At 39.9% G+C, this 25,339-nt stretch overlaps 1 protein-coding gene across 2 annotated transcripts in view; it reads right to left on the reverse strand.

Annotated features, from left to right (window-relative positions):
- The window catches only part of LOC126162652 (probable multidrug resistance-associated protein lethal(2)03659), a 481,199-nt gene that overhangs the window by 250,850 nt on the left and 205,010 nt on the right, over positions 1 to 25,339 (reverse strand). For both annotated transcript variants that reach the window (XM_049919289.1, XM_049919290.1), the window contains 2 exons: positions 6,173 to 6,283; positions 5,848 to 6,081 (listed from right to left, as the gene is read on the reverse strand). In XM_049919289.1, coding sequence (XP_049775246.1) covers positions 5,848 to 6,081; positions 6,173 to 6,283 — 345 coding nt within the window. The remainder of the gene's footprint in view (positions 1 to 5,847; positions 6,082 to 6,172; positions 6,284 to 25,339) is intronic.

Genomic DNA, 25,339 nt, shown 5'->3' on the forward strand with positions numbered 1-25,339 from the left:
TGAAAATTACCGAACTATCAGTTTAATAAGTCACAGCTGCAAAATACTAACATGAATTCTTTACAGACGAATGGGAAAAGGTAGAAGCTGACCGCAGGGAAGATCGGTTTGGACTCCATAGAAATACTGGAACATGTGAGACAATACTGACCCTGAGACTTATCTTATAAGATAGATTAAGCAAAGGCAAACCTACATTTCTAACATTTGTAGACTTAGAGAAAGCTTTTGACAAAGTTGACTGGTATACTCTCTTTCAAATTCTGATTATGGCAGGAGCAAAAGGCTATTTACAATTTTTACAGAAACCAGAAGGGAATTATAAGTGTTGAGGGGCATGAAAGGGAAGCAGTGCTTGGGAAGGTAGTGAGACAGGTTGTAGCCTATCCCCAATGTTATTCAATCTGTATGTTGAGCAAGCAGTAATGGAAACAAAAGAAAAATTTGGAGTAGGTATTAAAATCCATGGAGAAGAAATAAAAACTCTGAGGTTTGCCGATGACATTGTAATTCTGTCAGAGACAGCAAAGAACTTGGAACAGCAGTTGAATAGAATGGACAGTGTCTTAAAAGGAATATAGATTTAAGTGTTTCGAAGTCGTTTCTGAAAGTATTTGTATGGAGTGTAACCACGTATGGAAGTGAAACATGGATGATAAATAGTTTAGACAAGAAGAGAATAGAAGCTTTCGAAATGTGGTGCTACAGAAGAATGCTGAAGATTAGATGGATAGATCACATAACTAATGAGGAGGTACTGAACAGAATTGGGGAGTAGAGTAATTTGTGCCACAACTTGACTAGAAGAAGGGATCCGTTGGTAGGACATGTTCTGAGCCATCAAGGAATCACAATTTTAGTATTGGAGGGCAGCGTGGAGGGTAAAAATCATAGAGGGAGACCAAGAGATGAATACACTAAACAGATTCAGAAGGATGTGGGTTGCAGTAGGTACTGGGAGATGAAGAAGCTTGCACAGGATAGAGTAGCATGGAGAGTTTCATCAAATAACAACACCGTGACCAAATCATTTGGACCCTGGACGACTGGAAAATGTGACCTGCTTGAAAGAGACCCTATTTCAGGTGATAAGAGCTTATTCACCCATGGTCTAGGGGTAGCCTTCAAGATAGCTCAGTGTGTTCAGTCAGACAGTTAGCTGCCCTCTCCAAAAAAAAAAAAAAAATTGAGTGTATGGCTCAACAAAGAACTTCAACGGGTGTCATGGGATGTCCGCCCCAAACAAAAGCAATGAACAAAATGAGATTACCAAAACGTCCATGGTCATGGGTCTGAATCCCGTCACTAATTAAATTTTGATTAAAAATCAGTGTTGGCAGCCAAAGACTTCAGGCATAAGAAGTCACACTCTTTCTGTCAATGACCTTGTCAAAGAGGGTGGAGGAGCAGACAGAGGTTCAGGGCACTGTCTTGTCCTAGGAGTGGGGAACTGCCCTAAGGGCAGAACAATCAGCAGTGATCAACGGCATGAGGATGCAGAAGGCAAAGTAAACCACTGCATTAAAGACACATAACGTATACCCACAGGACATGTGGCCTGTAATTGAAAAGTGTCATGATGATCTCTCCATTGGCAGAACATTCTGGAATAGTCCCCCATTTGGATCTCTGGGAGGGGACTGCCAATGGGGACCTGACCATGAGATAACGATTGAGTGACCAATGAAAGGATAACATTCTACGAGTCGGGGCATGGACTGTCAGAAGCTTGAATGTGATAGGGTCGCCAGTCAAAATGAAAAGAGAAATTTTGGTAGTGGCTCATATTCCAGGGTGCGACAAGTTATGTAAAGATGTGATTGCCTGTTGGCAAAAGTCAATAGTCACAAAAGGTCTCGGTTCATTGGTGGCTACATCACAATACAGCAGCACATTTGACAGTGGCAGTGTAATACGGCGGAGTTGTAGGCCTGATCGTTGCACCAACATATCTCGGAGCTCACAATCAGATTGTTGCACTACAGCGAGAGAGCTACAAAATCAACTACTTCAGTAATTGCTTCAATCCTGGAGAGTGCATGAGCTGGCACATTTAGTTCTCCTTCTACGTGGACAATATTGGTGGTGAACTGTCTGATATAGTCAAGGTGTTACAGCAGACATGGCGATGCCTTCTCAGGACCCTGGCGAAAAGCAAGTGTTAGTGGCCTATGGTCTGTGATGAGAGTGAACTGCTGTCCTCCAACACCTGATGAAATTTCTTAATAGCAGCATACGTAGCATACAGTTCGCGATCATATGTGGACCAATTCTGTTGAGTTGATGATAGCTTTTTACTGAAAAAGGCTAAGGTCTCCCAGTGCCCATCTATTTGCTGTTGCAGTGCAGCACCGATTGCAGTTGCAGATGTGTCGACCATCAGGGTGAGAGGCGCCTGTGGAACTGGGTGTGCTAACAATGTAGCTTCTGCAATGGCAGTCTTCAGCTTGTTAAATGCCAGCTCGGCCTCACTGTCCCACTGGAGTTTGTCTTTCAGCTTCGGTGTATCTTGCAAGAACTTATTCAGTGGTGTAGCTAAGAAGGCATGATTGCGAACAAATAGACAGTAAAAATTCATTATGCCAAGAAATCTACATAATTCTTTAACCGCCATAGGCTGGGGAAAATTCAGTATAGCATCTCCTTGAGTGTTAATAGTGTAGCCTACAAACTGTACTTCAGCTGCTCCAAAAATGCACTTTGATGTGTTTTTGAGCAGGCCATGTGCACGTAAACGAGTGAAGATCTGCCGTAAGTGTGATAGGTGTTCTGCCTCTGAATTTGACATGACCAAAATGTTGTCAATATACACATAACAGAAGTGTAACTCACATGTCACTTCATCCATGAACCACTGAAACATTTGGGCAACATTACAAAGTCAAAAGGCATTCGGGTAAATTCAAAGAGTCTGAATGGCATGCAGATGGAAGTCTTAGTAACATCATCAGGTGCTACAGGTATCTGGTAAAATGCGCTAACTAAGTCGAACATAGAAAAGATTTGCTTACCGTGGACATCGAAGGTAAAATCTTTGATATGCAGGACTAGATAATGATCTGGAATGGTTCTAGCATTGAGCTGTCTGTAGTCGCTGCATGGACACCATCCGTTATTCTTCTTTGGTACCATGTGTAGAGGAGATGACCAACTACTGCTTAATGGGTGCAGATTCCCTGTATAACTATCTTCAGTTTCTGGGGTGTCAAGTGGCGTGGTCGAGCATGTGGTGGTGACCCAGGTGTAGTCAAAATATAGTGCACTGTCGAGTGCTGCACAGGTGCTAGTGTGGGAGTGTGGCATGTGATCTATAGGAACTGTCTGAGGAGCTCTATAAATGGAGAATCACCAGTAACCACTTGTACTGCTGTGTCTACCACACAATGCACTCGACCTTGGCTTGCTAGGTTGGTAATAGTGTCAAGAAGGCATCAGTGATGGAGGTCAGGCAAGAGCCCATAAAATGATAAAAAATCAGCTCCTAGTATGGAGTGCATCACATCTGCTATGACAAATTACCATTCAAATTTGCACCGCAGGCCCAAGTTCAAAACTAATGTGACACAACCAAACCATTGACCACAAAAAAGGTGGCAGTCATTACATTTGTGACATGGCAGACAGGCAGATGGATAGACTGACACGTCAGCACCTGTCTCTACCAAATACTGTAACTTCGTGCTATGTTCCATTATAAACAGTCGACGGCTGCCGTCTGGAGAGCCAATGGCCATCATCACTGACTTCCTGCTGAGTTTCCCTGTTCACATGGCCTTGGAACCGTACCATTGGTGATGCCAACAGATTTTTGTTGATGAAGGTGAGTGGCTGCGCTTACCTGGTGAGTGGTGGTGACGAGATTGGCAGCTGGTAGTCTGGGTCCATAATGCAGCTACTTGCACGGTGAGCTCAGCAACCTATGCTTGTAGTGCGGTGAGAGTGTTACCTGCTCAAGGTTGTGAGCAAACTGTTGTGACACATGCGGATGGATACGTTTCCGCTATGCGATACACGGTTTGCGCGAGTGCATCCAGATCGCCGGCACACTCTGTCAATATTTTCTGTGAGTCGGGTAGCAGGCGTGATAGCCAGATATTCTGCAAAAAGTCATCACTGACTGTGCTGCTTGCTAATTTAAGCAGTCGGCGTAGTAGCTGTGATGGCGTGTGATCACCTAGCTCCTCTGTGCAGAGTAGCTTCTCCAATCTCTTCACCTTGGACTGCGAGAGCCGGGTGATCAGAGCATTCTTGATGGTTGTGTAATGATCAGTATTCAGTGGTGATGCCAGAATATCTTGTACTTCTGTGGCCATATCTTCATTGAGTGCAGCAACTACATAACTGTACTTCATTTTGTCTGTGGAGACGTGCGCTAGCACAAATTAACTTTCTACTTGAGCACACCACAGCACGGGATTCTGTTGCCAAAACGGTGGCAGTTTTACTATCATGTGATTAATTACTGCACCAGTAGACACTTCTGCAGTTGGTGGTTGGTCTGCCATCATGAGTTATGGCAAAATGGAACACAGAAGATGCACAACGCGGCTGATGCAAATGTTCATATTTAACCTGATGTGGCACGATATGGAGCATTAGTGATCATCAAATTTCATGTTAGTAACCATCGGACTTCACGTCAGGGTCACCAATGTTGCGGGACTAGTTGTATTTACTTAATTGCAACATAAAAACACAACATAACTCATATGACTCCTTTACTAGAAAATTAAACAACAGAACAGCATTAAAAAAAAGGACGAGGAAACATAAGTCAGAGACTGCACCAGAGATAATAATTACAAATGGCAATCACTTGCACACAGCATTACACTGCACGTAACACTGCACTTCAGATCTATGGAACAAGTAACTAACTAACTAATCAATTGAAGTGACTAGAACTAGCACATCATACTACAAGAAAGTGTAGAGGGATGGACATTGGTAATGCCCAGGCTGAAATTGGGCTGCTATATGAAAGAAAGGGCAACTTATATGATATTGTCAAAAGCCTTGTCTCTGTAGTGAGATTACTAATACCTATAAATAATGATAGCAACAGAAACAAAAACAACAGCATATTATTTAAAAAAAGTGCAGTAGCTTCAGCTGAATAATCTCATCTCCTCACTTAACTAGTGATGTATTTGTCAAAATTTTAATCTCCATCTAAAAAATAATGGTGGATGTTGTACAGTACAACATAATACTAAAACCGTTGATGGATTAGTGGCCTGTACTTAATAAGACCTCACTTAACCTACAAGCATTAATCTACTGTTTACAGGAATGTATTGAATCTTTTGATTTATAAGAGCTTGTATAAATTTCTGGGTCTGATAAGAACATAATGTAATATTATTCTTAGGCCTCCTTATCTTAATAGGGATGAGAGGAGAGTCATAACAGTAGGAAAGAGGGTGCAATGTGAGATGAGATAAGATAATGCATGTTCATCTAAAAAAAGTATAAAGTGGGGGAAAAAGAATCCTCTATGACTTATTAATCATCACTACACATTATATTCCTATTTTATAACAGTGCAGAGAGTTTTTAAAAATTAGTCCCAGACAGGCTGATAACATGGCAATCACTATCGCTTACACATGATGAAAAGTTTCCATTGTTATAATTTTATGATCTAAGTTCTGAAATACTTCCAATCTCTTGATAGGTACAGAAATTTCAAGCTCAAGTTCAATTATAATACTTTAAATATGAAAAAGTATGGCTGAGAAAACAAAATATTTTATTACATCAAAATACTTCATTAAACAACACAATGTAGTTCACATTTTCCTCAATACAGAGAAACATATGAGAAAGAGTATCTTTTATACAAACCTTTCCTGAACCTACTGGCCCTATAATGGCAAACAGCTTCCCTGGAACAACGTTGAGAGTCACATTCTTTAAAGTATCTTCAGCACTGCTTTCCCATTTGGCTGTGACATCCATTAATTTAATACAAGGAGTTTCTTTCTCTGCATATCCCTTTTCAGTTTTTGAATGAACAACACTTCTCTTATGAATATTACCTAGGTTCACTGGCTTTATTTCACCGTTGTTGAGAAAGTTCTGTGGAGATACGTAAATATGGTCAGCTATCTTACAAATACGTAATGGTGCTCAGACTTTTAATTCTTTTTATAGATGTCCAGCATATTACCTCAATGCGCTTGCCAGAAATGAGACCTTCAGCTAGTGCTGTAATAGCTCTGGGAAATGAATCACTCATTGCCTGTTTCATAATAATATAATAAGCAGAGACAACAAAAACCTAAAAAATAAAGAAAACAATTATAATCTGTAATTAAATGCATCTAAATGAGCTAATGAACTAACGCAACTTAAGACTGCAAAGGGTAAAAACAAGTATTTGTAATTATGACACTCAGTCAGAAACATAATTGTTACCTGAAGTAAATGGTTCAAGTGCAAAGAAACAAAGCTTAATACAGCTTTTAGTTTGGGTTATCACAAAATAGTAGATTATTTCTTAGTGTTATTTAATATGTATACATGTATACATGATGTAAGGCGACTTATGGATTGTGTTCCTGAAAAATATGTTAGAACATCCTATTTTTCATTCTTTCAAAGTATAATAACATATGGAATTATTTTGTGGGGGAACTCTAGCTGTGTACATGACATATTAATACTGCAAAAAAAAAGCTATTAGGATAATTACTGGTTCTGCATATAAGGCACACTGTAAACCAATGTTCTGTGAACAGAAAATCATGACTGTTATAAACTTGTACATATACTATGTTCTAATTTATACGAAGAAGAAATTACCAGAAACAAAAACCAGAGAAAATGTACACAGCCACAATACAAGAAGGAATAGGTGCCTCTATATTCCTTACCACAGATTGTCAAAGTCACTCAACAGCTACGAAATCATGGGGTACAAATTATTTAATAATCTTCCTCAATCTGTTCAAGAATTACCTGAACAATTATTCAAACAAACAATTCATAACTGGCTAGTCCTCCACCCATTCTATGACATAAGAGAATTTATCAACTGTAATATAATACTATAATGTTAACAAGAAACCTGTTGTTTCTTTCAAACTATTAATTGTATTTTAGTATGTACATGACGTTGTCTATTGCTGTAATGGCCAAATGACAATAAAATTATTATTATTATTATTATTATTATTATTATTATTATTATTATTATTGTTGTCTCTCTTCTCAAAATATGTGATTTTTGAGTTGTTATAGCAATTGATGAGGCAGATAATTAAATGTGATATACTTGGTATATCTACTTTTATTCACGTTCAGTGTCACAGGAGAGTAAAACACTATTTTTTTCACAAACTGTTTTCAAAATTTTATTATTCCATCATTTATACTTAAGACATTTTGTTACATAGTTATCGTCATGAGGAGGAGCAGTTGTATATGTGAAGAAATAACAGAAATCCCTGAATGGAACAATATGTAAAATAATTCAAAGGCAACCACTCACATATAGCATACTGATGTCTGTCTATATGCTACGTGCCAGCCTGCTATATGTGAATGGTCACCTTTCATTTATTTTGCTTATTCATGATTTGAAATAAACTAAGCTAGAGTTGTGATGAACTGTTTCTTCAGAACACATAAACAATTAACTATATGTGTAATTATTGTCATTTGCACTAACCACATCACATTTACACTTCAAAACATTTGCAACTAAACATATTACATAATCAGTAGAATAGCTCCCACATTTATTATAGAAAAAGAAAGCTGATGTTCATATTAGAGTCTCCAGCTGTTTTAGCTATTACTACACACTTAACAAACATGTTAGTGTACTGGTTAATCTTAGAGAATCACGGATATGATGAACTGTAAGAACAGAGATATGTGTACAATGAACATTGTGTTGCAGCATGATCTTAAGGTTTGCCTTTGCAGCCAGCCTAGTGATATGTGGGCCAGCCATTGATGTAATTCTGCAGCTAGACCTAGCATCCTGCAATGTGGCATTGTCATAACAGCTGACTGTGTTGCTGCATGGTGGAGCACAATGTGACATTCCCATGACTGAGTATGTGAAGGGAGTCTACCTCTTGTCACATCATACCCATCTGGAGGGAACATAAATGCTCTCAGCTCAGCTGGTAGCTTCATTTCTTCAGTGCCATGCATTCAGCCAGTGCATTCTCTGTTCCAGTTATCAGTCGAATGTATGTCTAAGCGACTCCAGGCCCATCGAGCAGCACGACCAAATACACAAAGGCTCTGATCTATAAGCTGCCAGTACAGCCTGATGGTTCCAGCCTATGAACTGGATACACTAAAGCTGCCCAGTGGATGCCATTGTGTGATGCTCTATCCAGTTTCTGAAGGTCCTGAGTTTGATGTGGCGGCAGTGTGTTTCCTGCCAGTATTGGTGGTACTCGACCACTGCCCTATGAGGCCTTATGTCACCAAGCTGACAAGGTCACTTGTTTCAGCAAGGTCGCTAACCATTACAGCCACTGCTGTCTCCACATACCATTGGGGTTGACACTCAGTGGGTACTAGCTACAACTGACACCGAGATAACTACCATCTAAATACTGTACAGAAGGAATTATGTAATAAAGAATGTTTCTGTTGTGTTAGCTTTCTTGACTCTGCATTCGCCACACTACTAGAGAATCCATACCACAGATTCCTATACATGTAACTCTGCAACCAGAATTTGCCAGTCTTAACACTGGTGTCAGATGATGATGATGAGGTCCCATACTCCGAGGAGCTTAGGGGACAATGTGGGAGACCCACACCGCTGTACTAGGCAAGGTCCTAGTGGAGGTGGTTTGCCATTGCCTTCCTCTGACCAGAATGGGGATGAATGATGATGATGAAGATGACACAACAACACCCAGTCATCTCGAGGCAGGAAAAATCCCCGACGCTGCCCTCAATCGAACCCGGAACCCCGTGCGTGGGAAGTGAGAATACTACCGTAAGACCACAAGGTGCGGAATTGGTGTCAGAAGACCCAGTATCTACAAGTGACATTAGTGACTGATAATCTGCAGCATCAGCTAAAAGTTGTAAGTGGAATTAAGCGGTTTGGCATGCGGTAGGGTTATGTACCCGATGTCTGATCATCTGGATTGCAAGGATGGATGGGAATTTCAAGTGCTATGTCAGAGATTTAAGTAGTTTTAGAGGGCACAATAACGAAACAGTGCCGAGTTAAGTGTACCAAGGGGAACTTGTTGGACCACAGTACTCAGTTATGCCAGAGAATGTGCGGTCTTCCTGTGGTTAGAACTCAGATGTTAAGTGGTAGGAAAAACTACTATTTGCCATGAACAAACCAGAGCTTGAGAAAGTTGCCACGGCAGAGATGGTTCAGACCTTACTGAACCAGATGGGACAAATGTAGGCAGACAATACAGAGATGTGCATGAAATTGTACGCATTGAGGGAGGACAGGAAGGGTCAAGATGTTGGTACCCATACAAAATCCTAGTTCCACTAATCCAGTCTCTCCATTTTTGAGCAAGGCATGAGAGGACACATTGCCATTCACAGACAACCTGTTAACAGCTGCAAAGCTGGGATGCTGATCAGAAGAACACCTTTTATATACAGCCAAATTATGTTTGGTGGGAGATGCTAAGGCATGTGTAATGTATTATGAGGAGTTAAGGAATGTGGAGATATTTGAAATTCTGAGGTGTGGTGATACAGAAGAAAAATATCTGTAAGTAATACAGAAATCAGTTGGACAGTGTGTCACAAAGACAGGGGGAGCCCATCAAAGCCTTTGTGGTACGGATTATGAAGTTAAATGTCAACATATAAACAGTTGGCAGACAAAAATACTGCCAACTGACAAGTGGACATTAGATTAGTTTTTACAGTATAGTTGCTGCACAGTTTGTCAAGAAAGACACAGGCAAAGTTCTTTAACAACTTAGATGAAGCAATAGCGACTGCAATGGCATTAGAAGAGATAGTCGTGGTGACCTGGGTTTGGTACAGGAAGAGAATTTTCGCCTTGGGAGTTGAAAGTTACAGATGTGGATGAACAGGCCACTTATAGTGGGAGTGTGGTGAACAGAAATGTAGGAAATGTGAGCAAATGGGGCATCCATCAAGTATTGCAGAAAATCTATCAGGGGGTGTGACAGGGGGATGCAATTTGGGAATATCAACCCATCATTAAATGGCAATGGGCACTCTAGAGCAGCCTTGTGGCACTCCCAGTAAATAAAAGCACAGCAAAAATGTGTGAAATGGTGGAATTTTGCTTAGATAACTTATTGGATAAAAGGAAGCATCAGTTTTTATTGGACAGTTTCACAGGTGTCCATGGCAAGTTTGGACATAAGGAGGGATAGGAAGCTCGGCCCTTCATGATGTATAAAAAATGAGTGGGTGGACATGACATATGTTCACTGGGTTCAGCAGTGTTGAGTTTGTGCATTGGTATGAAAATTTATGAGCTTTTATTGAAGTTTTGTGTCATACAGCTAGTGGTTACTGCATAATTCTAAGGTTAAATTTCTTGCTTGAACATCACGTTAGAACTGACCTCAACTGATTCACAGTAGAGCTTGTTCAAACACTGTTCCATGTGGGGCAAGCTGCAGCCAGTATTGTACTGTCTGCCATTGGGTTCCCCTAAATGGTAGGCAGCACCGCATAACAGCCACGCTATGAGGGAAACAAACCAATAGCCAAACAGGCGAAGACATCAGGTAAACATGCCGAAGATTCCAGTCAATTAATAGGAATCTTTCCTTGCAGAGGTCGCCGCGACATATCCGGCCACGGATTCCTACGCCAAGTTTCTATTGGCTCCAGCTCACTATACAGGCCCGGCCGGTCGAAGGCAGACCAGTCTTTGTCCGCTGCTAATGGCAACCGCTATAGCAGAGGCTCTGAGAAGATATCACCGAAGCCACTGTACTGCACCGCCGATCGAAGTACCAGCCGACCGAGAGGAACCACATCTCCGGCTACATCGACGGACGTCTACATCTATTGTACAGCCAGCTATTGTATTGTAGAAGAAGTTACATTCAATAAACTGTTGGAGAACACAACAAGTATCATATGCTGCAAGATTCATTCTTGGTGCAAGAGGAACCAGCAAGAACTAGCAAACCAAAACAGAGATGAAGTGTACAGAGAAACCAATGTAAGTAAGAAATTCCCTAAATTCTCAACATTATTTAAGCTGAACTTTTAAAAGATATTTCCAGAAATGCCCACCTTAGTATCAATATGTCGCAAAAACAAATGGATAACAGCAGGTATTAAAAAGTCCTCCCAAATTCTTAAGTATCTCAGTTCCATGGAAAAGAACCATGATGAGCCAGAGTTTTTAAATTTGTAACAAAGTAGTCTGGGATGTCTTAAAAAGGAAATGGAGAAAGACAAACAAAGGCATAATAATATACCAATAATGGAGGGGGATAAGGCAATAAATAATCTGTGTCACCTATCAAACTATGTGAAAAAGTGTTTTTCAGGTAATTACAGAGAAGTTGCAGCAAAAATTCCCAAAAATTAACGTAACATGTTCCCTTATGTCCTGTGGGTTCTCCATCATCCAAGTGTGAGAATTGTGGGTGTTCATGATATCACTGTGTATAAATGTAACCACATCTGTATTGCATGACACCTCTGTCTGCAGCCAACCATTCATAAAATTGTTGTCTACTCACTAAGTCATCTGGATGCAGATGTTGCACAGGCTGCTCACAGACTTGGTACAAGCCCTCAGAATGTAATGTATGCCACACTCATATTTATGGAATATTGAGCTGACACCTAATGCCCTTTGTACTAGTGGTGGGCTCCATTGTATCATTGTAATAATGTCTTCCCTTTCCCAAACTGACTGGATGACCTCACATTCTGATGTACATGTACACTGGATAGATGTGATTTTTTAAAAACGATGGGAAATACCCTACCACAGGGCACTGCCTTTACAGTACCTGTACATGAGCAACATGTCTGTGTATTCTGCATGGGTGAACGTATATGGCATGCTGGTATTCATGGACACAGTGGATGTGCTCAATTAAACAACATTCAAGCATGACACACAGCACTCAAGGATATGACATGCACACAGCCCCACAATTGCTCACTGATCCAACACACAATTGCACACTGGGTATGCTTGCAGCTGTTGCCCTGCCATCTGTTGGGTAATCCCCACATCTCTTGTAGGATGGATCAGTCATATTGTAGCAGTTAGCCTGCTTTGTTTATTTCATTTGTTGTCCTCAGTGTCAAGGTGCTGCATTGCTACACTGGCTGAAAAATGGGGTTTGTAATTTAGACACTGACTATGGCAAATAATGTAGCCAACAGGTGAACAGTTGCATTTCACAGATATTTACTTTCACTTTTTACAAACCCCTCCATATACACATTTAATATGTGGCCAGTCCACTATCGTTTAAACTTTCCATAAGCCTCATTAATAGTTTGTTGATGAACATCCACATACTGCTACAATAGTTTACTGTTGTACATCTATGAGCAGTAAAAACATAACCACATAATTCACAGTTCTTTTGGAATTATAAGGTATGTATGGAACACACACTGTCATTGCTTTAACACATGGCCTATTGGTGTAACACTTATTTCACAGTTAAGTTGATGCATTGTTGTCATTCTAACCAACACAGGTTCCTCATCTGAAACTCAGCCATAGACTGACTATCTTGTGACCAAAAACTGGGGCCTTATATATCCTCACAATAATAGATGCTGAAACTACACATTGTTTGAAGTTAATTGTACAGAAATTACAATTAAAACTTGCCCTTAGAGTCATATCATCAGTGTGAAATGGCCAGAGAGTGTCCTTTAGTTACATACAATTCATATATACACTCAGTTCTTAGCTATGTCATTCCTTTCTGGGGAACAAATGCACAAAAAATGCAACAACTTTCAAACTGCAGAAAAGGACCATAAAAATAATAACCAAAAATAGTAGCTGAACTCATTTTAAATGATCTGTTCAAAACACTGGGGTCTTTAACTGCACCATGTGAGTACATTTACTAATAAGCTGCATACATCAAAAATAACATTGATATTCATTGCACAAACTGCTCTGTCCATGACCATGGAACAAGATCTAGGTTGAATTTACCAGCACTTATCGAGTTTAGGAGGAAAAAATTTTCGAAAATATTTTTTCTCACTTTTTGATCAGTTAAACTATGTTGATCTCAAAGATATTATTTATTTTCATCCCCGATAAAAAAAATTTTTAAATGAAAAAAATTTTTCTCTCATTTTTTGACCAGACCACGAATATGTTATTTGCAAACATCATTCAAGCTAAATCATAACACATCAAAGCACTTGGATAAAATTGCCACATTCAGTTTACACTAAAGTCAAATAACATTGTAGTTAAGTGTTAGTTTGGTGTTTGTTCTGTGCGTTTGTTCTACTAACTCATAATGATTAGAATTTTCCCTGATTTGACTGAATTTGACAATATGTTGTTTTAATGATTCAAAACTGATGAAAAAAAAGTAATATTTGTGATCAGCTTAGTCAAATACATGATAACTGGTAAAAAATTAAAGATTACTAAAATTGATAAGTGCCCATTTACCAAAAAAGAATAAAACATAGACATCAAAACAAATTATTCTATCAAGGAATAAAACTGTACACTAAATTACCAAAGGAGATTAAGAAAGTCTTAAAATCAACTTATTAAAAAACACAGTTAAAAAGCACCTGTTAAGCAATATAAACTATACACAGAAAAATTACTTAGATAACACAGAGTTGGGGTGTGGTAAAAAATGTGACACAAATGAATAACATGAGAAATAACAGTTTTAAAAAATCTAATATTCCACATAACTTTCTCACACTATAGTTTTCCATCTGTTTTCCTTTTCAGAAAAAGTTTCTCCAACAGTTATGCAATGTATTATCCTCTTTCTGAGCTCAACATGTCACTCATTATAGAGGGACTCTAACTCAGTTTTTCAGCCTATCAGATGGAAAGTTGCAGTGCAAAAAATGTTCCTGACATCAGTTGATAGTGTATGTAATATAATGAAACGATGTGTTTATAATGTTTGCTGCATGTGCAGTGACTGGGGGTAAGAAGATGAACAATGCAGCATTAGCCTTCTTCATTATTAACTACTTTATTTATGAAACAGTATTGTACACTAGAGGTAAGCCAACTAATGCAGCACTGTTTTAAATAGAATGGCCTTCTATTCAGGAGGGAGGATCCAGCAATCCTGATTTAAGTTTCCTGTGCTTTCCATAAATTACTTCAGTCAAATGCTGGGCCACAGCCGTCTGCCTATCCCTTCCTTGTCATATTAGACCTTAAGTTTGTACATGTGAATTAAATTTTAATACCAAGACACGTCCCATATTCTTGTAAAAGAGATCTATGGATGAATAAAACTACTATTACTGCTACTACTTGGACTTCATGTGCAGCCACTAAGGATCAATTTACAACAATATGATAGGAGAAAACTACTGTGCATGAGTGTAGAAACTAATATTCTGGTAACTTTATTTTATGTAGTGCAACCACCACAGGATCTATCAAAGTACATACAGCTCTGTGTTTCATACATAGAAGTATTGTATGTGTAGAGGGGTTGGATGGTGAGTAACTACTGACTGTTGGGAGAGGTAATTTTGGGACTGGGGATGTGGAATTATGCAAGGGATTGACAGTCACCAATTTGGAGATCTTGCTGGAAGATAATTTAGACAGAACAAATTTTGAACCTAAGCTTAAGGAAGCACCCAGTTTAGATGCATTACAGGAGACAGTAGCACACTGGATGGAGCATTTATTGTTGGAATAAGAGGAGCTGTTTAATGCTCAAAGGTCTTTGCCAGCAGCCCATGACACAGCACAGAATTCCAACTGGCAAATGAACTCCCTGTGTATCCCAAGTCACATCATATGCCACATCACCTGTAACCAGTGAAGGAAGAATTTATTAACCAACAGTTATAATATGCTGTTATAGAGGACAGTACCAGTCCTTGGAGGGGCGGAGGGTACAAAGGTAATAATTCTGAACAAAAATGCAGATGAGATGATGGCACATTGCCCTTTATGACTATCAGTATTTCCTTAATGAAGTGTAAGATTACAGAAGCTTTTCCAATCCATATGGTATGGGGCAATGCAGATTTTTTTCTACCAAGGACCTGGGGAATAGCTATCACCAGACAGAGATAGCACCAGACAATCACTCAAAGAATGTAGTTACAATCCAGTGCGAAAATTATCAGTTTAGATTGAAAAATGCACTGGCTTCATTTCAGTGCCTCTCAGGCAGTGTATTATGGGGATTGAAACCCAGACAACCTGTGATGTGTTTAGATGACATAACTCTCTTTGTACAAAAATGGAAAAGCACATGTTATAGCTAAGCAAAGTGTTTAAGTGGATGTTGATGGTGCATCTAACACCCAGTTTAGAAAAGCAATACATTTTGTTGGAGGAAGTACAGTATTAATCTGTACAGACAGCATGATAATACAGGAGAGTGTTGCTCACTGGATAACGCAGACAGGAGCAAAACTTCACTGGTCAGGGGAGTGCAAAGGATGTGTTCAGTTGACAGCAGAAGTTGTTAACAAATGAACCAATATTATGTTTCCCAAATTATGAGATGGAATTGGTAGTGTCATGTGATGCACAAGCAACCATGCACTCAGCTTTGTATTTCATCAGGAACTGGATGGGGCATAACATCAATTCATCTATGTCTCACAACACTTGAACAGAATGGAAAAGAAATACTCTAAAATGGAGAAAGAGATGTGAAGTCTTGTATATTTTTGGTTATGTTTGTATGAGAGGTATTGCCAGTCATGCAGCATTGAGAAGGCTATTAGGATTTAAATACCCATTTATCCAGTTATTGTGCTGTATGGTAAAACTTAGTGAATCTGACATTGACATAATGCATTGATCTGTCAAGTTACATTGAAATTCTGATGACCTAATCAAAAGTATATCTGTGGAATGGTAGAAGGTAAAAGCCGCAGATACAGACAACAAGCTATCTGCAATGTAAACACAATTCACTGTATGTTACACGAAAAACAGGACTTGATATTGTGGTATCAGGTACGTTGTGAAATGAAGTGTTAAAGCAAACAAGGGGAAGTCAATGATGGAATAAGAACAATATATACAATGACGGATCGCTACTCATAAGATACAGGAGGCATTGGGTCATAGACAAGCACAACAAAGACTGCTATACATTTAAGCTTTTGGCCAAAATGGCTTGGACTTCTTCCAAAATTGAGAATCCATACACATTCACATAACTCAGAGTCACATAACCTCTGCCTCTGGCAGCTGTGACTGGACTGCAGACAGTAACACTGCCTGACGGGAGTAGGATTGTGGTGTAGGCCGTGGGAGTAAGGAGAAGGCACGGTATGGAAGGGGGAAGGATAGCAGAGTGGGAGTGGTGAAGGTGTAGTGCTGCTTGTGGAAGCTAGCTGGGATGTGGTGGGGAGAGGGTAGGACTAGCAGGTGAAGTCAGGAGGTCTGGGGGAAGGGAAAGAGAGAGGAGCAAAAATGAGAGAAGTAGAGAATGGAAAAAAGAGTAGTAGATGCTCCCCCCCCCCCCCCCCCCAATCCCCCCTGGCCCATGGACCTTGCCATTGGTGGGGAGGCTTGCATACCTCAGCGATACAGATGGCCACACCTTAGGTGCAACCACAGCGGAGGGGTATCTGTTGAGAGGCCAGACAAACGTGTGGTTCTTGAAGAGGTGCAGCAGCCTTATCAGTAGTTGCAGGGGCAACAATCTAGTTGATTGACTGATCTGGCCTTGTAACACTAACCAAAACAGCCTTGCTGTGCTGGCTGAAAACAAAGGGGAAACTACAGCCATAATTTTTCCCGAGGGTTTGCAGCTTTACTGAATGGTTAAATGATGATGGCGTCCTCTTGGGTAAAATATTCCAGAGTTAAAATAGTCCCCCATTCAGATCTCTGGGTGGGGACTACTCAAGAGGACGTCGTTATCAGGAAAAAGAAAGCTGGCGTTCTACGGATCGGAGCATGGAATGTCAGATCCCTTAATTGGACAGGTAGGTTATAAAATTTAAAAAGGGAAATGGATAGGTTAAAGTTAGATATAGTGGGAATTAGTGAAGTTCGGTGGCAGGAGGAACAAGACTTTTGGTCAGGTGAATACAGGGTTGTAAATACAAAATCAAATAGGGGTAATGCAGGAGTAGGTTTAATAATGAATAGAAAAATAGGAGTGTGGGTAAGCTACTACAAACAGCATAGTGAACACATTATTGTGGCCAAGATAGATATGAAGCCGAAGCCTACTACAGTAGTACAAGTTTATATGCCAACTAGCTCTGCAGATGATGAAGAACTGTATGATGAGATAAAAGAAATTATTCAGGTAGTGAAGGGAGACGAAAATTTAATAGTCATGGGTGACTGGAATTCGATAGTAGGAAAAGGGAGAGAAGGAAACACAGTAGGTGAATATGGATTGGGGGTAAGAAATGAAGGGGAAGCCATCTGGTAGAATTTTGCACAGAGCATAACTTAATCATAGCTAACACTTGGTTCAAGAATCATAAAAGAAGGTTGTATACATGGAAGAATCCTGGAGATACTAGAAGGTATCAGATAGATTATATAATGGTAACACAGAGATTTAGGAACCAGGTTTTAAATTGTAAGACTTTTCCAGGGGCAGATGTGGACTCTGAGCACAATCTATTGGTTATGAACTGTAGATTAAAACTGAAGAAACAGCAAAAAGGTGGGAATTTAAGGAGATGGGACCTGGATAAATTGACTAAATCAGAGGTTGTACAGGGTTTCAGGGAGAGCATAAGGGAACGATGGACAGGGATGGGGGGAAGAAATACAGTAGAAGAAGAATGGGTTGCTCTGAGGGATGAAGTAATGAAGGCAGCAGAGGTTCAAGTAGGTAAAAAAATGAGCGCTAGTAGAAATCCTTGGGTAACAAAATGAATTTAAAAGATGAAAGAAGAAAATATAAAAATACAGTAAATGAAGCAGGCAAAAAGGAATACAAACGTCTCAAAAATGAGATCGACAGGAAGTGCAAAATGGCTAAGCAGGGATGGCTAGAGGACAAATGTAAGGATGTAGAGGCTTATCTCACTAGGGGTAAGATAGATACTGCCTACAGGAAAATTAAAGAGCCCTTTGGAGAAAAGAGAACCACTTGCATGAATATCAAGAGCTCAGATGGAAACCCAGTTCTAAGCAAAGAAGGGAAAGCAGAAAGATGGAAGGAGTATATAGAGGGTCTATACAAGGGCAATGAACTTGAGGACAATATTATGGAAATGGAAGAGGATGTAGATGAAGATAAAATGGGAGACTTGATACTGTGTGAAGAGTTTGACAGAGCAGTGAAAGACCAGAGTCGAAACAAGGCCCCGGGAGTAGACAACATTCCATTAGAACTACTGACGGACTTGGGAGAGCCAGTCCTGACAAAATTCTACCATCTGGTGCGCAAGATGTATGAGGCAGGTGAAATACCCTCAGACTTCAAGAAGACTATAATAATTCCAATCCCAAAGAAAGCAGGTGTTGACAGATGTGAAAATTACCGAACCATCAGTTTAATAAGTCACAGCTGCAAAACACTAACACCAACCTCGGGGAAGATCAGCTTGGATTCCATAGAAATATTGGAACATGTGAGGCAATACTGACCTTTCGACTTATCTTAGAAGAAAGATTAAGGAAAGGCAAACCTACATTTCTAGCATTTGTAGACTTGGAGAAAGCTTTTGACAATGATGACTGGAATACTCTCTTTCAAATTCTGAAGGTGGGAGGGGTAAAATACAGGGAGGGAAAGTCTATTTACATCTTGTACAGAAACCAGATGGCAGTTATAAGAGTCGAGTGGCATGAAAGGGAAGCAGTGGTTGGGAATGGAGTAAGACAGGGTTGTAGCCTCTCCCCAATGTTATTCAATCTGTATATTGAGCAAGCAGTAACGGAAACAGAAAAATTCGGAGTAGGTATTAAAATCCATGGAGAAGAAATAAAAACTTTGAGGTTCACCGATGACATTGTAATTCTGTCAGAGACAGCAAAGGACTTGGAAGAGCAGTTGAACGGAATGGCCAGTGTCTTGAAAGGAGGATATAAGATGAACATCAACAAAAGCTAAACGAGGATAATGGAATGTGGTCAAATTAAGTCGGGTGATACTGAGGGAATTAGATTAGGAAATGAGACACTTAAAGTAGTAAAGGAGTTTTGCTATTTGGGGAGCAAAATAACTGATGAAGGTCGAAGTAGAGAAGATATAAAATGTAGACTGGCAATGGCAAGGAAAGTGTTTCTGAAGAAGAGAAATTTGTTAACATCGAGTATAGATTTAAGTGTCAGGAAGACGTTTCTGAAAGTATTTGTATAGAGTGTAGCCATGTATGGAAGTGAAACATGGACAATAAATAGTTAGGACTAGAAGAGAATAGAATCTTTCAAAATGTGGTGCTACAGAAGAATGCTGAAGATTAGATGGGTAGATAACATAACTAATAAGGAAGTATTGAATAGAATTGGGGAGAAGAGGAGTTTGTGGCACAACTTGACAAGAAGAAGGGACCGGTTGGTAGGACATGTTCTGAGGCATCAAGGGATCACAAATTTAGCATTGGAGGGCAGCGTGGAGGGTAAAAATCGTAGATGGAGACCAAAAGATGAATACACTAAGCAGATTCAGAAGGATATAGGTTGCAGTAAGTACTGGGAGATTAAGAAGCTTGCACAGGATAGAGTAGCATGGAGAGCTGCATCAAACCAGTCTCAGGACTGAAGACCACAACAACAACAACAACAACAGATGTGTTCATTGAATAGAAGGCTGCACAGTGCTGGAGTGGAAGAAGGCAAAGAGGTACGTGGAGGACAGAGACTAGCAAAGTTTGAGGCCAGGGAGGTTACGGGAATGTAGGATACACTGCAGGGAAAGTTCCCACCTGCACATTTCAGAAAAACTGGTGTTGATAGTAAGGTTCCAGATGGTGCAGGCTGTAAGCAGTCACTGAAGTGAAGTGCATTGTTTTTGGCAGAAGTTCAGCAACTGGATGGTCCAGCAGTCTCTTGTTCACAGTTTGTCAGTGGGCATTCATGTGGACAACAGGTTGTTAGTTGGCATACCCACATAGAAAGAAGCAAAGAGGTTGCAGCATCCAAACCTACACAATATTGCAGTCCATGTCTATTCCACAGTTGCTCTCAATCCACTGCCTCATGGTTTATATCCTTGCAATAGGCCTAGATGCAAGACTGTCTCATTATACATCCACCCCATCACCACCTTCTTCAGTCTGGTCACAGGCATGCCCTACCTCATCAGAGGAAGGGGTAACTTTGAAACCAGCCATGTGATATACAAACTATGCTGCAACCACTATGCTGCTTTCTACATGGGTATGACTGCTAACAAGCCCATCTGTCTTTTCCTCAACCTACATTAGTTCGTGTCCTTCACCCATCTATTCCCTTCCCTGCTCCCACTCCAGTACTACACAGCTTTCTATCCCACCAATGCAGCCACTAGTCTGTTTTCCCCTCCACCACTTCTCTCCTTTCCCACTGTGCTTCCCCCTCCCTCTCGCCCCTGCCCCGTCCAAACCTCCCAACTGCACCTAGCAGCCCTACCCTTCCAAACCTCCCAACTGCACCTAGCAGACCTACCCTGTCCCCACCACATCTCCACATGCCCCCCCAAACAGTACTACACCTCTCCCACCCATACCCCACTATCCTTCTCCCTCTATGCCCCATGCCTCCTCTTTACCCTATCTGCGCAAGATCACTTGTTGCTGTCTGCTGACTGGTTGCAGTGGCCAGAGACAGTGGTCATGTGTGTGTGTGAGTTGTGCTTGCATAAACATGTGTGTGCTCTCTACATTGAAAGGATGTCTTTTTATTGAAAGCTTAAATGTACATCTTTTCATTGTTCCTGTCTGTGACTCAATTTCTCATCTATATAGTGAGTAGCAATGTACCTTATTCATAATACTGAAGTGTTAAAACAGGCAAGTGATCACGAATTAGTAGGAAATGTAAGTCATAGAACAACAGTGTGACCCACAGCCAAACATAAGCAGAAGCATAAACAGGATGCAAAACAGTATGTAAAGAACTGTGTACAATGCACACAATGAGATGAATTAAGTCATCAGTGCATTTCAATGCAGACATTATTGGAGATCAGCAATCTGTTTGAGATGACTGGGCTGGACATCTTAGGTTTTTTTGGGCACTCACTAACAGGGAATCACTGTGTGTTCATGGTAACATGTAACTTTTTGTGCTTCTTTAAATGGTAACTATTTCAAAACAGTGATGCACACCATGGTTAACAATTGGTTCTTAAAGTTCAGTACACCAGACACCATGAATACAGACCAGGTACTAACATCATATTCGAAGTTATAATGGAACTGGGTTGGTGTTATGCTTTTATTTTCTAGTATACATGATACCTACAATAAATTCAGAACACAATCCAGTAATTTTTGACAGATAATATTAATTTTTATTTTCATTTACATCCAAACAGACATTAAAGTATTATTTATTTATGTATGAATGTAAAAATATGTATAGAGAAAAGTCAATTTTGATGAAGTTAGTAATGCAAAAAAAAATTGTCAATCACAATTTATAATCTTGGAGAGTGAAAAAAACACAGTAACATAAATTATTATTTACAATTTCTATAATAACATTACAGCAATCATAATGTTAATTATAGTAACCAAGTCAAAATTATTAACTGCACATGAGATTGTTTTTGTTTGTTGTATTGATCTTATTATTAAACACTATGTTTGTACAGTTAGGGGTATCTTTGTTCATTTTGGTTTTGGTGGGACTGAGTAGTTGTGAGTGTGGAGTAAGCTGTTGTGGTTTTGAGGCATACATATTTATTTGATAGATTTGTGTCATTTCAAGTTAATTTATATTGTGGTCTTTCAAATGAGTTATTAAAGGTGGGTAAACTAACTGCACAAAGGCTTGCAACATTTCATTTATAATATTAATACACGTAAACAAACAAGCCCCTGAATTTTTCTTCTTACAGCTGGAAATATACCTCAAGACATGCTGCACCAAGGAGATACACTGAGTAATCTGAAGAAGAGAAAAAATTAGATACGGAAACCATTTCTAAAAAACCATTCAGGATAATTATTTCCAATAAACATTTCAACATTTTCTCTTTTGTGAGATTCAGGTATTAAGAAGTACTTTAGAGAACCAGACCACTGTTCTGGTGAGGTTTGCTGAATATTATTAAATCTTATTATTCTGAATGCTAATACAAAAGATAAGTTTAGTAGCAGATGAAGTAAGTTTGTCATTTGTTATGAATTCATAAATTAAGAATAGGCATGTTACACCTGCAAGCAAGTGGCATAACAGAACAAATTCACAGGACAGTATGGGACATACTGAGTCACTGTGTCAGAAGTCATATTGATAAGTGGGATATGGTATTATTTTAATAAGTGGTAGCACACAATTCAAAAGTACATGATAATACGGTACTTTAATATGCACTAAGTATTTGTAGTGATTGAAACATACCAAGGCATGTACTCATTACACAAAACAATTCTTTTCCCTAGGGTTTGCGCATGTATGTATTCAACACATGTATTGCGCACAACTCCTCCTGTTCCACTCTGAGTCCGCCTCTTCTTCCCTCCATCTCCCTGTTCCTCTATCAGTATCCTCCTACCCCTGTATCTCTTTGTCTCCTCCTTTCCCTCCACCTTTTCCATCTGTCCACAATTCCAATACACCTTCCCTCCTGCCATCTCCACCTCCCTCTCCTTCCTCTTCTTTCTGTCCTCTCCTCCTGCCCCTCTTCCTGAACATTTCCTCCCCCCTCTCTCTCTGGACATCTCCTACTCCCCCTCTCTCTGTCTGTCCCCTTCTCCCCTCTCAATTTGTCCCTCTCCTCCCCCTCCCCCCCCCCCCCCAAGTCCCCACTCCTCCACTCTCTCTTAGCTCACCTCCTCCTCCACTCTCTCCCTATCCATCTCCGACCCACTTCCCTCTTTCACTCCCCTCCTTTCTCCATCACTCTGTCCAGCCCCTACTTCTCCCTCTCTCAATAGCCAACCCTTCCTCCAGACTCTCTCTGCCATTCCCTCCTCTATCCATCTCAATCTCCCCTAGCCGTGCCCATCCACATGTGTAGCCCTTGCAAAACATGTTAATAAAGCAGGTCCATACTACTCCCCCAACACACCTCTTGTGCAGGGTAACCTACATTTCAGAGACTGACGTATTTCCTGGCGTGCAAAGAAAGTGTGATAAAGCAGTCCAATACTACTCTAACACTCTTTGCCGACATATGTATTCAATTCATATATTGTGCACATCTCCTACACATCTAAATCTACATCATACTCCACAAGCCACCTAATGGTGTGTGCCAGAGGGCACTTTCGGCACCACTATCTGATCCCTCCAATCCTGTTCCACTCCCGAATAGCGTGTGGGAAGAATGATTGTTGGTAAGCCTCTATATTGGCTCTAAGTTCTTGAATTTTTTCCTTGTGGTCAATAAGTGAGATGTATGTGAGGAGAAGCAATATATTGTCCGACTCCACCTGAAAAATGCTGTCCTGAAATTTCAATATTAAATCTCTCCATTAAGCACATCACTTCTCTTGTAACGTCTGCCAGTGTTTAGCACCTTTGTAATGCTCTCTCAGCAGTTAAATAATCCCATGATGAAATGCACATCTTTTCGTTGGATCTTCTCTATTTCCTCTATCAGTCCTACCTGATAGGGATCCCAGATAGATGAGCAATACTCAAGAATAGGGCAAACAAGAACCTTATAAGTAACTTCTTTCATGGATGAGTTACATTTCTTTAAGATTCTTCCGATGAATCTGAGTCTGGTATCTGCTTTTTCCACAATCTGTTTTATGTGGTAATTCCACTTAAGGTCACTCTGGATAGTTATGCCTAGATATTTTATGGCAGATGCTGTCTCCAGCTGTTTGTCATCAATAGTGTAGCTGTACAGTAGTGGATTTCTTTTCCTATGTATGCGCAATATGTTAAATTTATTTACCTTCAGGGTCAACTGCCAGAGCTTGCATCATTCAGCAATTCCCTGCAGATTGTTCTGCAAATTCTTACTATCTTCTGGCATTGCCACTTTAGCATAGACAACTGCATCATCTGCAATTAGCCTTAAAGAGCATCCGACACTTTCTACTAGATATTTATATATATTGTAAACAGCAACTTGTTGTGTACCTCCATAAGGTCCACAGCACAGCGGACAATGGCACACAGGTTGTTGCCACTTTCCTTGATTTCAGTAAGGCATTTGACACCGTCCCACATTGCCATTTAATGAAAAAATACAAGCTTATAGTGTATTGAAACAGTGTGATTGGATTCAAGACTTTCTTGGAGACAGAACTCAACATGTCACTCTTAACAGAACAAAATCGATAGTTTTACAGGATCTCTGTTTGCGAAATCCTTATTGATTTTTACAGAGCAGATGTTCATTTTCTAAAAACATCATAATTCTTGAGCATAAAACATGATCCATTATTCTACAACAGACTGAAGTCAACAATATAGGTTCATAATTGTGTGTCTTATGGCCTTTCTTAAAAACAGGAATTACATGTGCTTTTCTCCAGTTGTTTGGTACCTTTCTTTGCTCAAGTGATTTACAATAAATTACTGCTAGAAAGGGAGCAAGTTCTTTTGCACAATCTTCATAGTATCTTATAGGTATCTCACCTAGTCCTAAAGCCTTTCCACTACTTCACAATTGTTCGAGGGTGGTTTGAAAAGTTCACGGAATGGAATAGAAAAAAAGTACTTACATCACTGAAACTTTTTTATTTTTCAATGTAGTGTGCTTGTAGATTAATGCACTTGGTCCAACAATGTTCCAGTGCCTTGATCCCATCTCGAAAATGAGTTTCCTCCAGGCCTGCAAAATAATTGTCAACTCCGGCTATCAATTCTTCGTTTGAAGTGAATCTTCATCCACCAAGAAAAAATTTCAGTTTTGGGAAGAGACAGAAGTCTGAAGGAGCCATATCAGGTGAATAAGGTGAGTGTGGTACCAATTCATACCTTAGTTCATGTAATTTTGGCATGGCACTGGCACTTGCTTTTGATCCAGATGTACTTTTCATTTCTAATTCTTCAGTTAAAATGCGATATACCCTACCAGATGACATCTGGCATGCGTGAGCAATTTCATGCACTTTCAATCGGTGA

The sequence above is a fragment of the Schistocerca cancellata genome, chromosome 2 (assembly GCF_023864275.1).
Source record: "Schistocerca cancellata isolate TAMUIC-IGC-003103 chromosome 2, iqSchCanc2.1, whole genome shotgun sequence".
Lineage (NCBI taxonomy): Eukaryota > Metazoa > Arthropoda > Insecta > Orthoptera > Acrididae > Schistocerca > Schistocerca cancellata.